The following is a 13149-nucleotide window of genomic DNA, read 5'->3' as shown; positions in this document are numbered from 1 at the left end:
TATGCTAAGACACCAGTGTTGACTTAAAAAATGATTTATCTAATTGCTTTATTTCCTGCCATTGCCAAGGAAGTAAGTATTACTGTTTGTGAATAAAATAGAGCTTGCATGTCGTAAAATGTCACTAAGCCTAGAAGCAGAAAAACTTAATGCAATGATGTAAGCAGAGTTTTTCTGATCTCCTTTCTTTAATGAAAAGTAATAAACCAGTGACTTTACAAGATTGAACTTAACAGCACTTTATGCTAATGTTTGTCTAATAGATGGGACCCAAAAATATGTCCATTTGCAGTGTAGTAGGATGAGAACTTTGTTGCGAATGTTGATAAAACATCATGTGAATTATCAGGCAAGCAAGAGTTTGAATCAGAAAAAGTACTAATATTTCTGTGCACTCTAAAAGTTCTGTTCCTACCAACAGGCAATGTGAGTCTGTAAGAGTCCTTTTCTCCTCACCAGACATGTTGATTTACAGTGATAATCTCTTGCCTTCTTGGAGTAATAGCCCGCTGAAAATCCTTACAATTAATATTGAGAGTAAAAATACCATTGGACAGTGATTGCATGTGACTGTCTATCAGCTGAGGATCTCTAGAATGAACTGTAATTATTAGAGCCCTTCTTTTAGTGTCAGGGAGATGTTGGCTAGATCTGGAGCACCTTTTCCTCACAGCCCTTCCTCATGAGTGCTCAGAATAAATGCTCAGAAAGAAGGATGCATTTTCTTTGTGGATGACAACTTCTCTGCCTATCCTGAGCAAAGTATTAACTAGATAAGACTTTGTTTATTCTTCTCGTTCTGCTACATACTTATTCAGGATCCTTCTACGCAGACGTTACACATGCAGATTTCTCAGTGGTGTCAAGCAGATACATCTGATCTATTGGGCTCTTGCTAGCCCACAAAATAGTTCTTCAGAATAAGAACCGTCTAATGAATAAGGTGTCTGTGTGTGTGTGTGAAGAATATTAGTGCCATGCCTCTAGCAGAATTCTTAAATTACTTTTAAATTTCTTGGCTGCAATGACCTCTGCGTTTTTCTTCTGTAGGCTGAATAACCTATAATACATTTTTATAGCTGTTCAAACTATAGTTTTCTCTGTGAAAAAATCTACATATTGAGTTCTATATTTTCTGTATAGCGGTGTAAGTTCTATTCAGGGATTTTTTTTCTGAAACTTATAAAAATTCTGCACATATGCAAAATGTTAAATTAATGGTTCATTTAGGAGAGAATGTCATGCCATAGAGCTGAACTTCAGCTGGAAGTAGGAGCAGCCTACCCAACAATCTGACAAAGACAGTTGTGAAAGGTAGAGAGGAGGTGATGTTGTAGGAAAAGATATACTTCCCAACTTCCTCTACTGGCTGTACAATGCACCCTTTAATCATTCAAGGCCTGAAGAGAACTAAGTATATTCCACTTAAGGGGCTCTGGGTTCATTAGGTCAAGTTATACAGGACAGCTCCTGTTTGATGGTTTTAAGGGGAAGGATGTGAAGTTTAATACTACATGTAGTGTTAGCCAGCTGACTACAGGTTTTTTTCTTTTTTCCTTGTTACTGATTTGTTTCTTTTTGTCCTTCTGCAAGTCTTTCTTGCACACTCCAAAAATCACATTTAGATTGAAAAAAACTTCGACATGCTAAAGAGCAGCGTATCCTAATAAGTAGAAGAACATCAAAGAATAGATTAAGAAAAGTTAGCCAAGCTGCTGAAGCTGATAGTATCAATTTCTCTTTTTAATTTATAACAAAACTATTTTTCCACTAATTATAATAAAGTCACTTTTATAGCTCCCACACGAGCATATGCTAGAAGATATTCATAACATTCTGGATAGATTCGTATTCCATTATTACAGCCAAGAGCTTTTCAATCAACACACATGGTATAAATATCAATACTGATTGCTCCAAATTGCTCTTGGATAACATTTATTGTATTTGCAAAAAAGATCGTCTTGTGATTATTACTAAAATAAACTAAAACTGTCAGACTCTATTTATTGTGAAACCTTGAAAGTTCTAAGTTGAAGTAAAATAGGGGGAAAAAATGAAAATATGTATAAAATATGCATTGTCTGCCACCTGCTGGTGAGAGGGTAGAAGGAAAATTTATTGATTTGAGATTGTTTATACTATATACATTATATTGCATCTCTGAAATATCTTGGCACAGAGGCTTTTAAAAGTAGAAACTCCATCTTCATCCAAATTCTGAATTCCTATGAATAAATTTTGGCTCTCTAGGAATAACATATTGATAAAACAACAGTGAGAAATACACACCCTGTTGAATCAGGGTCATCTTTTTGCACATACGTTTCACAAAGATGGACCAGCTACTTACTCTCAGTATTGGAACTTGAAACAGGTCCAGAGAAATCAAGAATTCGATTTTCCATCTGTTCCTTCATTTACCCACACTATGCCAAATGAAACTTTGATGCTGTTCTTTGTCTTCTATGCTTAACCCTTCAGAAGACATCTCAGCGAAGAAAAATAGCAATTTAATATATAGTATTTTGGCTCTTCATTTATTTTAGGTTTTTATGTGTGTTCTTCTAAAAGATATTAATAATGGATTTCAAAGGTTTAAAGGGGTAAGTACAGATTCATTTTATGAGGAAGGAATGACAATATTTATAATTAGTATAATAAAAGGAAGATCTTCTGCTCTTATACTTCTTTTTACTATATTTGCATTAGAGTTTTTGTTTGGATCAGGCATAAGCAGGAAGGACTGAAAGATGTACTTCAGAAGCTTAATTGTGCTTTGCTTTGTGTCTTGCAGCAGTCTGGGACCTTGAAAACTTGATTCCCTTTGGATATACTAGACTGAAAGGTGTGCCTGGGCACTATACCTATTACCTTCCAAATACTAATGGGCAGTGAATCCAAGAGTCCAGGCAAGATTCACCAAGTAGTCCAAAACAACCCTCATCCAAACACACATTGGGTGTGTTTTGAGACCTTGGTACCAACTACGTCTCTTTAAAAGCACATTCCTGATGCCCTCTGCTACTTGCTAGTGTAGATATAGCCTACAGAGTTCATGAGGGAAAAAAACATAAATTGGAACAGTTTACTGCATTGATTTTTATGGTGTGTTTCTCCCTTTCTCTCCCAGCTTTCCTTATTGGAGCAGGGGTTTCCATCAAATTCCTAATTCAGGAAGGGTTAAGATGAGTTGTGTTAGAGGAAGGTAAGATTTCAAAAATCTTCTTGGAATGCTCAGCAAGCATGTGGGTATTCCCTTGATACCTCCTACTTCAGTTTGCAAAAAGCTGTGGAGAAGTTCCCTAGGCAAAGTGTACAAATTTTTACAGGGTAAAAGAAGAGGTTGGCTTGTTAATTAGTACCTGATTAAATGATCAGAAGCAACAAGTGGTCAAATGTTACAGTGGAGAGAGGTTACCAGTAGGGTGTCACAAGACTCTGTTCTGGGATTTGTGATGTTCAACATTTTTATGAAAGTTCTGAAAAGGAAAGTGGACAGTTAGTTGACTAAAGCTGTGAAGAATCAATTAAAAAAGGCTAAGCACATCTAAAACTCTCTGCAAAGAGTTGCAACAGGATCACACAAATATTTAATAGCTAAATGAGGGCAAAGGATGTTCAGAATTGATATTTGCAGAATAAATGTACATATAGAACAAATAACCGTAAATATAGACGTGTACACATGGCTGTACCTGAATGACTGCCACTCAGAGAAAGATTTGTGGAGTCATGCTGGTTAGTTCCGTGGGAACACCAGCACATTCCCTGGGTGGTATCCATAAAGGCAAATCAAAACTAATGGCAGAGGAGTGGACATAAGAATAGAAAATATAAACTGATCGTTGTTTAAAGCTGTGGTGAATCCAGTTTGCAACTTGCTAATCTCATCTCAAAGATGATATTGTAGTGCTAGAAAAGGTAGGGAGAAGAGTAATATTGGAGGAAACAAGCATGATGGTCTAAGTGCTATTTCTGGATCTGGAAGCTATGAAGATACATTGAGGAAAGGTCATTCAATAAATGCCATGATTTTAGTACTCTTTGCCTACACATCCCCAGGTGCCCATCATTGGACACAAAGTGCTGAGTTAAGTGGACTTCGGGTCTGACTAAGAATGGCAATTCCTGCGTAGTTCTTTAATTTCTGATAAAATTCTATTTTCCAAGTCCTTGAGCATGTATCCACTTTATGACCATAAATGTCTGGGTCCTTGGTGGTATAGCACGGCTATTCAGTAAAGTGAGAGTATAAGTAGTAACCAGTTGGGCGGTGTCTGATAACAGTGCTGAATTGCAGAATTGCCCTATTGCACACCAACCAAGTCTTTGTTGGGGGTCGACTACAGAATTCAGTCTAGCAGTCATTTCTGAGTTCATACTTAACTCAGATCGTCTTATTTAGTTGCTTAAATATAGTTGCCTTATTTTAAATGCCTGATTTTGAAAAATATTAGCCTTAAACTTTTGCATCTGGAAAAAAGATCAAATTCTCTTTGAGCTGACAGCCAGAGAACTAAACAGGACCCGACAGAGCTGTAGCAAGAGTGGGATGGGAAGGGGTCTTGCTTCAGGAACCCCTCTAAGAAGGTCACCAGATGTCAGTAAGTATATCTAAATCCTGGCAGATGTTGCTACCACCTAGGAAGAGGGGCGGTTGCATGGCTGGTAGGAAGAGGCAGAGGTAAAAGCTTGGAAAGATTGTGAGAGAATGGGACAGTATCAGAGGGCAGGTTGGACGATCTATCAAGTGCCAAAATGTCTCACGCTGGCTCTCTGTCCAAGGCTATTACTCCCAGTGAAGTTGGCAAGATTCATACAGGTAATTTCAGTAGCAGCATGGTTTAGGCTTTTTAGGGTTCACTAGAAGTTGATTGCTCAAGCATAATTCAGATTAATACAAAGGCAGTTTGTGACTTCTGCTGGAGAAAATATGAAGATGTATCAATCAAAGAAATTGCATTGTAAGTTATGCTAAATCCACTGTAGGTGTTAGTGACTGTAGAATAAATAATAATCAGATGACATTCATTGTGTATTACTGCCCCAGAACAGTTTCTTCTGAAAGATGACATGTGAATTTAGCCTCTAAAGTTAGGTAAACTTCTAGCGAATTGCAGCAAAATGTGATTTGTGCCAGCACAGTTCTGCCTTGCTTTTGAATGGGAAATACAGAATACTTTATGAGATTCTACATAGCTGGGGGAAAAATTTCTGAAGACATATCCAATGTTTTAGAGCAACTAGTTAGTAGGCCAAGATTTTTATGGTGTGTAATATTTCATAGGCCTTTCAAGGTTGGAGGAAATTTGTTTTTGAACACTGAATATTTTAAGGGCACCCTATAGTGCGGATTCCTTTTCTTCCCCCCCCCCCCCCCCCCCAACACGTGTTTCTCAGTCCCATCCGGAGTTGGAGTTTTTTTCCATAATATTTGCTGTCCCAGGGCCACTCACGGTGGAAAAAGACTTTTTTCATGGAACATTGAGTATTTTAGAGCTGCTCCAGTGCTAGTGGAAAATAACCTGTGTTTGAGGTCAGAAAAATAGATTAAACTAATTTTAAAGTTTTATAGCTGCTTAGGTCTATCGTAGAAATTTTTAACGTCAGAGGATTCAGATCCATTGCAAGGCTAAGATTCTGATTTTTAAGGTTTTTCTAAGACTAAGGAGGTCCAAGTTCAGGAATGTGTCTTTGTTCATGAAGGACAATTACAGCCATCCTTAATTTTAAGCATGTGTTTAATTGCATTCCCTAATAGGGATGGATTTAATCCTATGCTTAAGTGCTTTCCTGACTTGGAGCCATAGGATATGATTGATTGATTCTGCTACTAGCTGATGTCAGTGATGGATCTCCCATTTGAGTAACTGGGATCTAAACTGCATTCAGGGATTGTGAATCTTTGGCAGTTTGGGTGAGTTGATACCTTTGGGCTCATCCTCAGCTGCACCTGCGTGGAGGTGGGGTATGAAGGAAACAAAGGTGGCTACAGGCCATCTCTTACCTCTTCCCCTTTTTGTACTGGCTGGGGATCAAACCAGGAATTCTTCAGCTTGAAAGTAATATTTTGTTGGATGTAGAGAGGGAATGACTTCCTTCCAGGATTACAAACTAGAAGATTTACTTTTTTTCCTGAAGAGAAGGTCTAGGAAATTATTCCCAGAGTGATTTGGTGTCTTCTGACGGATACAGAAAGGCAACCATTCTGTACAAGAAGCTTATATAGATGTGTTAAATTTGGAGAGTCAAGTGAAAGGAAAGACACATTTTAAAACTGTCTGGGAAAGGACAAGTGACAACAGTAGAAACTTCTTTGAGTCAGAACAGAGGGTAGAAAATTATAGCAGTGAGGCGGAAATATTTTTAAAATTCAATGTAATTAGCTTTTAAACATCTCTGTTAATAGTCTTCTCGCTACAATTCTGTAATGGAAAAGGCTCTTGAAGACAGTGTGAATGTTATTTTTGTCCATGTAAAGTCCCTGTATGAATCAACCTTTATGTAAAAGAGAGTCAAGCATCTGTAGTAAAATTCAGCCTTGCACACCGGACAAAGTCCTCCTCCATGAAGTCCTACAGATATGTCCCAAAGCTTAAGTATAATTTCAGCTTCTTTAAGAAAAAAAAAGAAAAACAGAAAACACCAAGGCCTTGTGTTTGGCTTATTTTTGCTTAGTTTAGGTTCTACTTGGATAAGAAAATGGTACTTAAAAGTTTTAAAGTTTTATTTACATAAATACTAAAGGATAAAGTACAGATTTTAGGCCTTAACTATTTGCCTAGAAAAAAAGAGCTTTTCTAGCTTTCTGATGGTATGCTTGAACTTTACCCTGCAATTTCTGTGTAGGGAAATCGGTGCTTTTCACAGTGCTACTGTAAGAGTCTTGTCACAAGAGGAATGTGGGAACTGTATACTTTGCCTGCTTTCTCAGAAGCTGATAGATGAGACCTAACTCAGTGTACAACGCTGCATACCAGTAGCGAAGAAAAGTCTTATCTCAGGAGTAGTAAATATGGAGTCTAATTTCTAAAGGAAAAGCATTGAAAATCTGCATGACGGAAGCTTTTTCAACTGAAATACATAAATGGTGACTGCATACTGGGGTTGTGCTACGTGCTATTATGAGAAGGAGTTTTATGCAAAGCACTGTTAAGCACAGACACTATTAAAAAAGTAAATGTGTACCTTAAAATATTTTTTTTCAGTATCTTCCCACAGTAAAATAGGAATTCCATAAATGACAGTATGCACAAGAACTCAATGTGTCTCATGAGAGTTATGGCAGAAAAGGGTTTTTCACTGGCAATATGAACAGACAGATAAACTGAAGCTGTCCGGAAGAGCTTGAAATGTACATGCTGCTTTGCTGAAGAATGCAAAGGAGCTGGACTATAAGGGATGTCTTTCTCCTGCTTTATTTTTTTAATCCATTTATAGGGTGTCTATCAGCAGATGGGATAGCACCACACAATAAGCCTTTCTTCTGGCTGGATTCTCTACTGCATCTCTCTAGATGCACAGCTCCGAAAATTTTATATCACATTTGTGCTGGCCAGTTTTGGGTTAGAGGCCCCTGATTTCTAGCATATCACTATGTCCTAACTGCAGAGTGTGCAGAGTCCTACCCCCTCTCCTCTCCTGCCCCTCTCCTCCCTTCATGCTATACTCCAGCCAGTAATAGGTCCCTGAACTCTTCTCTGAAAGGCATCTTTTTTCCATAGCTCAGGGCTCGAGCTGAGGATTTACCTTAATACTCTTAATGGCAACCTAACCAAAAACCCATGAGGAAGCACACAGAAGGAGCTTGATTGCAAATACGTTGTTCTTAAGCAGATGGTCCAATATCTCCTGCTCAGAGAGTGAATTGGTTTCCACATAATACAAAGGTTGGGGAAAGAAAAGGAACCATGAAATGCAAAAACTTGAAAGATGCTCAAAATTATTGTGAAGAGGTGGACCCTGAAGGTATCTAGATAACAGTAACTCTGTTTTAAAATGACAGTGTGTGATAACCACATATAATGCATAATATAGTGTTGTTTTTCCATTATGTATTTTCATGGATTTCCCCCCCCACACTTTATCTGTAAGTGACAGCACCTCTGAGATTGCTTGGATGGATTCATTGCGCATTTCAGTTGGGCTGGTTGCTGGATTGCCATGCAGGGCTCTGTCCACACTTCTCCTTAGACCTAGAATTTATGTTTGTGTATTCACATTATTCACTTGAGAAATGGTCTGATTTACCTGTGTGTGGTATTACTTGCTTGTTTCCCCTACAGAGAAACGTATACAGCACTTTGGAGAAAGAAAGAAGAATCATTTGCTATAACTTAAATTAAGTTTAAGGTGTGTGACAGATACCTGATTTTGAACTTAAAATGAGAAGCAAAGCTATTCTGCAGATTTTGTCTGCAAACTGAACTCCAGTCTGAGTTTTAAAAGGCTCTACTTGTCTCTGAATGAGATGTGAGTAGAGGAGTAGAGACATGGCAGTTTTTCTGGGACAAACTCTAGGATACAAACCAAGTTTGGAAGAAAGAAATATTTTTACTTTAGTTAAATCCCAGGAGTGAGGTACATTTCTGAGTGCTGTGGTGAGAGCAGAGAGAGGACTGTATCATGGGGCGATATTGCGCTGAAGTTTGATAGAGGCTCAGGTTAAAAGCTTAAATTTTAACCTTTCCAAACATTTCTGTGTTTTGTGGAATTTGACTTTAAATCTTTTGACTTCAGTCACTTTTTGACTCTGATTGGTCTGTAGGATTTTGGTGCCAGTGAGGGTAGTCTGGCTGCAGACCTCTAGGCCTTAGATTAAAACAGCTCAGCATCCTCACAACACCTCCTCAGCCCATCTGTATAGTAAGTATATATGCCTGGATGGCCATGGAAAGTACACTGTAAAGGAAAAATATGTCTGAGAATGATACACTTTAGCCAGAAAGCTGGGGTAAAATGGAAAAAAGACCCTTAAAACAAGACCTCATCCTAAATCCAAAAGGGTTTTTTGAAGTGGCATAAAGCTTCTTCTGGAAACTTGAAAAACAGCCTGGTTTTTTGGACCCTTGTGCACTCTGCAGATCTGTACTTTGTTTTATACAGTTTTGTTCAGTAAAATACAATCTCATGAGTTTAAAAGCACTGAACAGCTGCTAAATTGTCTAGAATAAAATCTGTGATTATGCAGAGACTGTTTCTCTCTGCTCGCTTTCTAGACAAAATGGTGGGGGGAGCTTTTTCCTTCAGTGAAATAGTAGGTTCCAAAAAATATGTCTGGTTCCTATTACAGTAAAGGAAAAACTTGAGGTGTGCATTGGAAGTGCTAAGCCAGTGATTGAAATGTTAAAGTTGTTCCTAAAGGCTATTCCACATCATGAAGACATCATCTGTAAAGTGATACTGCACAATGATCTGTGAAGAGAGGAGACTGAATTAGCATTCAACATGGCTGAAACTTCCAAATGTCCCACATTCACGTCGGCTTCTATAGCAAAACCTGTTTTGGTAGTGTTCAGTGAACACTGATCAATATATTTAGCAAATAAACGAGTTCAGGTGAAAGACGGTTTAACTTCTCTGACTTGTCTTTCGCCCTGCACCTTTGTGCACCTCTGCAGCTAGTCACTGTGCCACACAGGTCAGACTTACCCAGTGATTTATCTAGGATTTTGAATCTTTGAAAGAGCCCTTCTGCTGCAGCAGCTCAACCAGAGCACAAGCAATGAAGTGTCTGATTTGCCGACTTGCAAAATATCTTTTTAAAGGCAAATGTTTGAGGAAAATACAACAGTAGAAGTCCTCCCACAAAGGTGGTACTGTGCCAGTGGAAAAATCATCTAATTAAAAATAAATGTTCAAAGTCATTCCTTCATTAAAATTTAGAATGACAAGTTATCTGCAAATGCTGAGTTTCTCAGAGTTCAAGTGTTACAGTAGGAATGATGGTAGACCTTTGGCTTTCTATAGCAGGGTAAATGAGATTGCTTAACAACTGAGCCCCTCGATTAGTTGCTAATAGCTCTTTCTGTTCCTTTTCCTGCAAGTTGTATATATGACATCTGCAACTTGGAGAAGTTTTCGAAGCTTTTTGGCAGAAATTGGCCAGGTGTATTTTCTAATCTAATTGATAAATACATCCTTTTTTTCTTCAAGAGAAATATTTTGCCTCCATTTCTTTTTTTTTTTTAATAATCATTTCTTCCTTCATGTATTCTGGGATGCAGGTGGAATGAAAAGATGCTGTGCAGATCTTTATGTCCCTTGGTCTTGATTGGGGTTAACGGTCTCACATCTTTCAGAGGCAAGACACATGAGCACATTGGTTTTGTAGCACTGGTAGCAGTTTTTAAAGCTGTTCTGTGAGTTTGCCTTACAGTGCTTAACCTTTAATCTTACTGGGAAGCTGAATTATTAATAGGGCTCACAACTGGAAGGTTTTGTTGTGAGTGGAAAAAGTACTTGTCTTGCTGCAATGTTGTTACTTTAGTTTACAGGTGAAAAATGACAAAGGAACTTCTGATTCTTGGATGTTATGGTAGCAATAATATAAAACCTATGGTTTCTCTCTCACAATAAATGTTTTAATTATTTGCATTTTAAAGGTGTTCCCCAACCAAACGTAACATGGTTTAAGAAGGACATTCTACAAATCAATTCTTTCTTGGTTTTGAATGGCTCTTTATTTCTGAGGAATGTTTCCTATGAAGATGCAGGAACATACACTTGCAGAGCAACTAACGCTCTCGGAAAAGCTGAAGCTGCGTCTGTTCTCCACTTAACTGGTAGGTGCTAAATGAGAAATCCTTATTGTTAACAACAGTGACCCACTTCGATTATGAAGTTTAGCCAATAAAATAGTTGGGGGGATATTTAACACTTTATTATGAACTTGGAATTTTTGATTGCATCTGACTCCCTGGGATCTGTTCTCTATTTTGTGTTTCCTGTAATAGTGGATCTAGGTAAGATGGTTTTACTTGTGACTTTTTCAAACGTTGTTCCATCTCCTTGCTTCCAGGCAACAAATATCAGCCCTTAAACCAGCAGACACATTAGAAAATTAAATCCACTGTCATTATGTTGTTCCCAGTGCTTTTATCTAGGGAAATGGGGCAGGCTTGAGTTATTTAGAAAATCTGTGGGGAAATGCAGTGAAGTGACAGCAAAGGCTGGTTTTGGGTTTTGTTTTTTAATTATAGAGGCCAATAAAACATAGGGCCATGGAAAACAAAAAATTCTGAATATGAACTGCTAGCTCTCAGAATAGAAAATGTAAAGAAAAGCTCCATTTAAATGACTCTATTGTAAGTAGATTAATAATGTAATACTGTATAATACAATCATGCCTCGCAAATAGCTCCAATAAATGGATCATTCAGCTCTAGAGATTAACTTTCTCACTATTTTGCTGTACAAAGTACAATGCAGTTATACATGGCCAATGCTGCTACAAAGCTTGCTTTCTTAGGCACACATGTGTAGGGCAGTTTATAGATGTTTGGATCTGTTGGCCAAGGAAGATGTACCAAAGACATAATAGGAGTCTCCGTGTGAGGATGGGTGTAGACTGAAGCTCCCCTCTTGATTTCAGTTTTCCTGGAGTACATCAAAACTTCAGATGTTCCAGAGAGGAATATTATTATAACGATATGACTGGGAAGATTGATCAAAAGAGTCTGAACTTCATTTCTATTCCTGGTCACATGACATTAGTTTAAATAAATCTTAAGTGGATAGGAGAGGGCCAAATACTGCAATTTTTTTGGCTGTGCAAAACTGCAATGAAATGGGAGGATTTATGGTGTCAGGACTTAGAGATTGCACTGTCTCAATGTTGTCTAAAGCAACATCATGTCAGCCTTTTGGACTTCACTACAGCAATTACTGCCTGACCTGGGGCAGTCAAGCAGCAGAGCAAAATCTGTGCAGCCTTTCTCATAAAAGCTCCTAAGGACTGTCCAGGCAACTAACCTTTTGTCTGTATGGGACTGGCCTCACTGTGGTTCTGTGGAGACTTTTTTGTCCCAGTGTTTACATAGACAAGCAGGAGGCTTTGTACGGACATTGCACACTGAGGAAAAATGTTGAACCAATGTAAAATGACCCGCAGAAGTTAGAATATAACAAAAGATTTAAACCATTCTAGAAGGAGAATCATAGATACTATGCACATTCATTAAAACAGAAATGTTGACTAAGTGGCAAGAACTGTGTGTTACTGACAGATTGCCCACATTTTTGGCAGTTATTCTGTCTGGCATATGATAAAAAGGAGGAGTTGCTATAGTGATAGGCATATGATTTTGCATACATTATGCTATCTCTAGGCATAATGAGATTTTGCAAGATTTTCTTCTTTTTTCTGTTGTAGCACTTTGTCATAATTCCATCTAATGGAACAGAGGAATTGGCCTGATTCCACTGAGATAATTATTTTTCTTAAAATTTCTGTGTGTGAATGACTGCTAATGAAATAATAAATAACATTGTCATGACAAACAGGAAATAGATCATACAGCCTGTAAATCTTTTTACACTAAGTGTTACAGGCTTATTTTTCTAATAAATAAAATTCAATAAATTTGATTAATTTAGAAACTTGCATAAACATTATAAATAATTTCTGTGTTTCCCTGTTGACATATCTGAAGCATATTTGTTAGACAGACAATTTAACTGCATAAATGAAGTTGATCCTAAAGAATTCCAAAGCACTATTACCCTTCTGCTTCATAACTAGCATGTTGGATATTTTGATACAATTTTTTTTTTTTAGCATCATGATTTAATTCTTGCTAAGAAGAGATTTTATGCAATGTGTTACAGATCAAAGATTTACAGAGACTAACCCTCTGTTATCAAAGGGAAGCAGAAGAAAGCGTGTCCTAATGGCATCTGGAATTGGTACAAATGTCAGTGTGGTACCTGGAGATCCACTAAGAATAGGTATGTTGTCTTTTCTGCTTTGTCATTTAAGTGATATTATTTATTCATTTCATTAAAATGGAGGGGGCCCCATTTTAATGAAATGGAGAAAATGAGTGTAATTCCCAAGAGTCCAGGTTTGGTGATGTTCTGGATTTCCTAACCATATCTCAGCTTTCTGTTATCAGGGAGGGAACCTCAGAGTAAGACACACAATTA

General features: G+C 37.7%; 1 protein-coding gene across 1 annotated transcript in view; it reads left to right on the top strand.

The window, feature by feature from the left end:
* ADAMTSL3 (ADAMTS like 3) overlaps positions 1-13149 on the top strand; it is a 101779-nt gene that overhangs the window by 77313 nt on the left and 11317 nt on the right. The window contains exons 22-23 of the mRNA XM_074836944.1: positions 10608-10787; positions 12832-12951. Of these exons, the coding sequence (XP_074693045.1) occupies positions 10608-10787; positions 12832-12951 (300 nt within the window). The remainder of the gene's footprint in view (positions 1-10607; positions 10788-12831; positions 12952-13149) is intronic.

The sequence above is a fragment of the Strix aluco genome, chromosome 12 (genome assembly GCF_031877795.1).
Source record: "Strix aluco isolate bStrAlu1 chromosome 12, bStrAlu1.hap1, whole genome shotgun sequence".
In the NCBI taxonomy this organism is placed as follows: Eukaryota; Metazoa; Chordata; class Aves; order Strigiformes; family Strigidae; genus Strix; species Strix aluco.
This window is presented reverse-complemented; position numbering and strand designations above follow the sequence as displayed.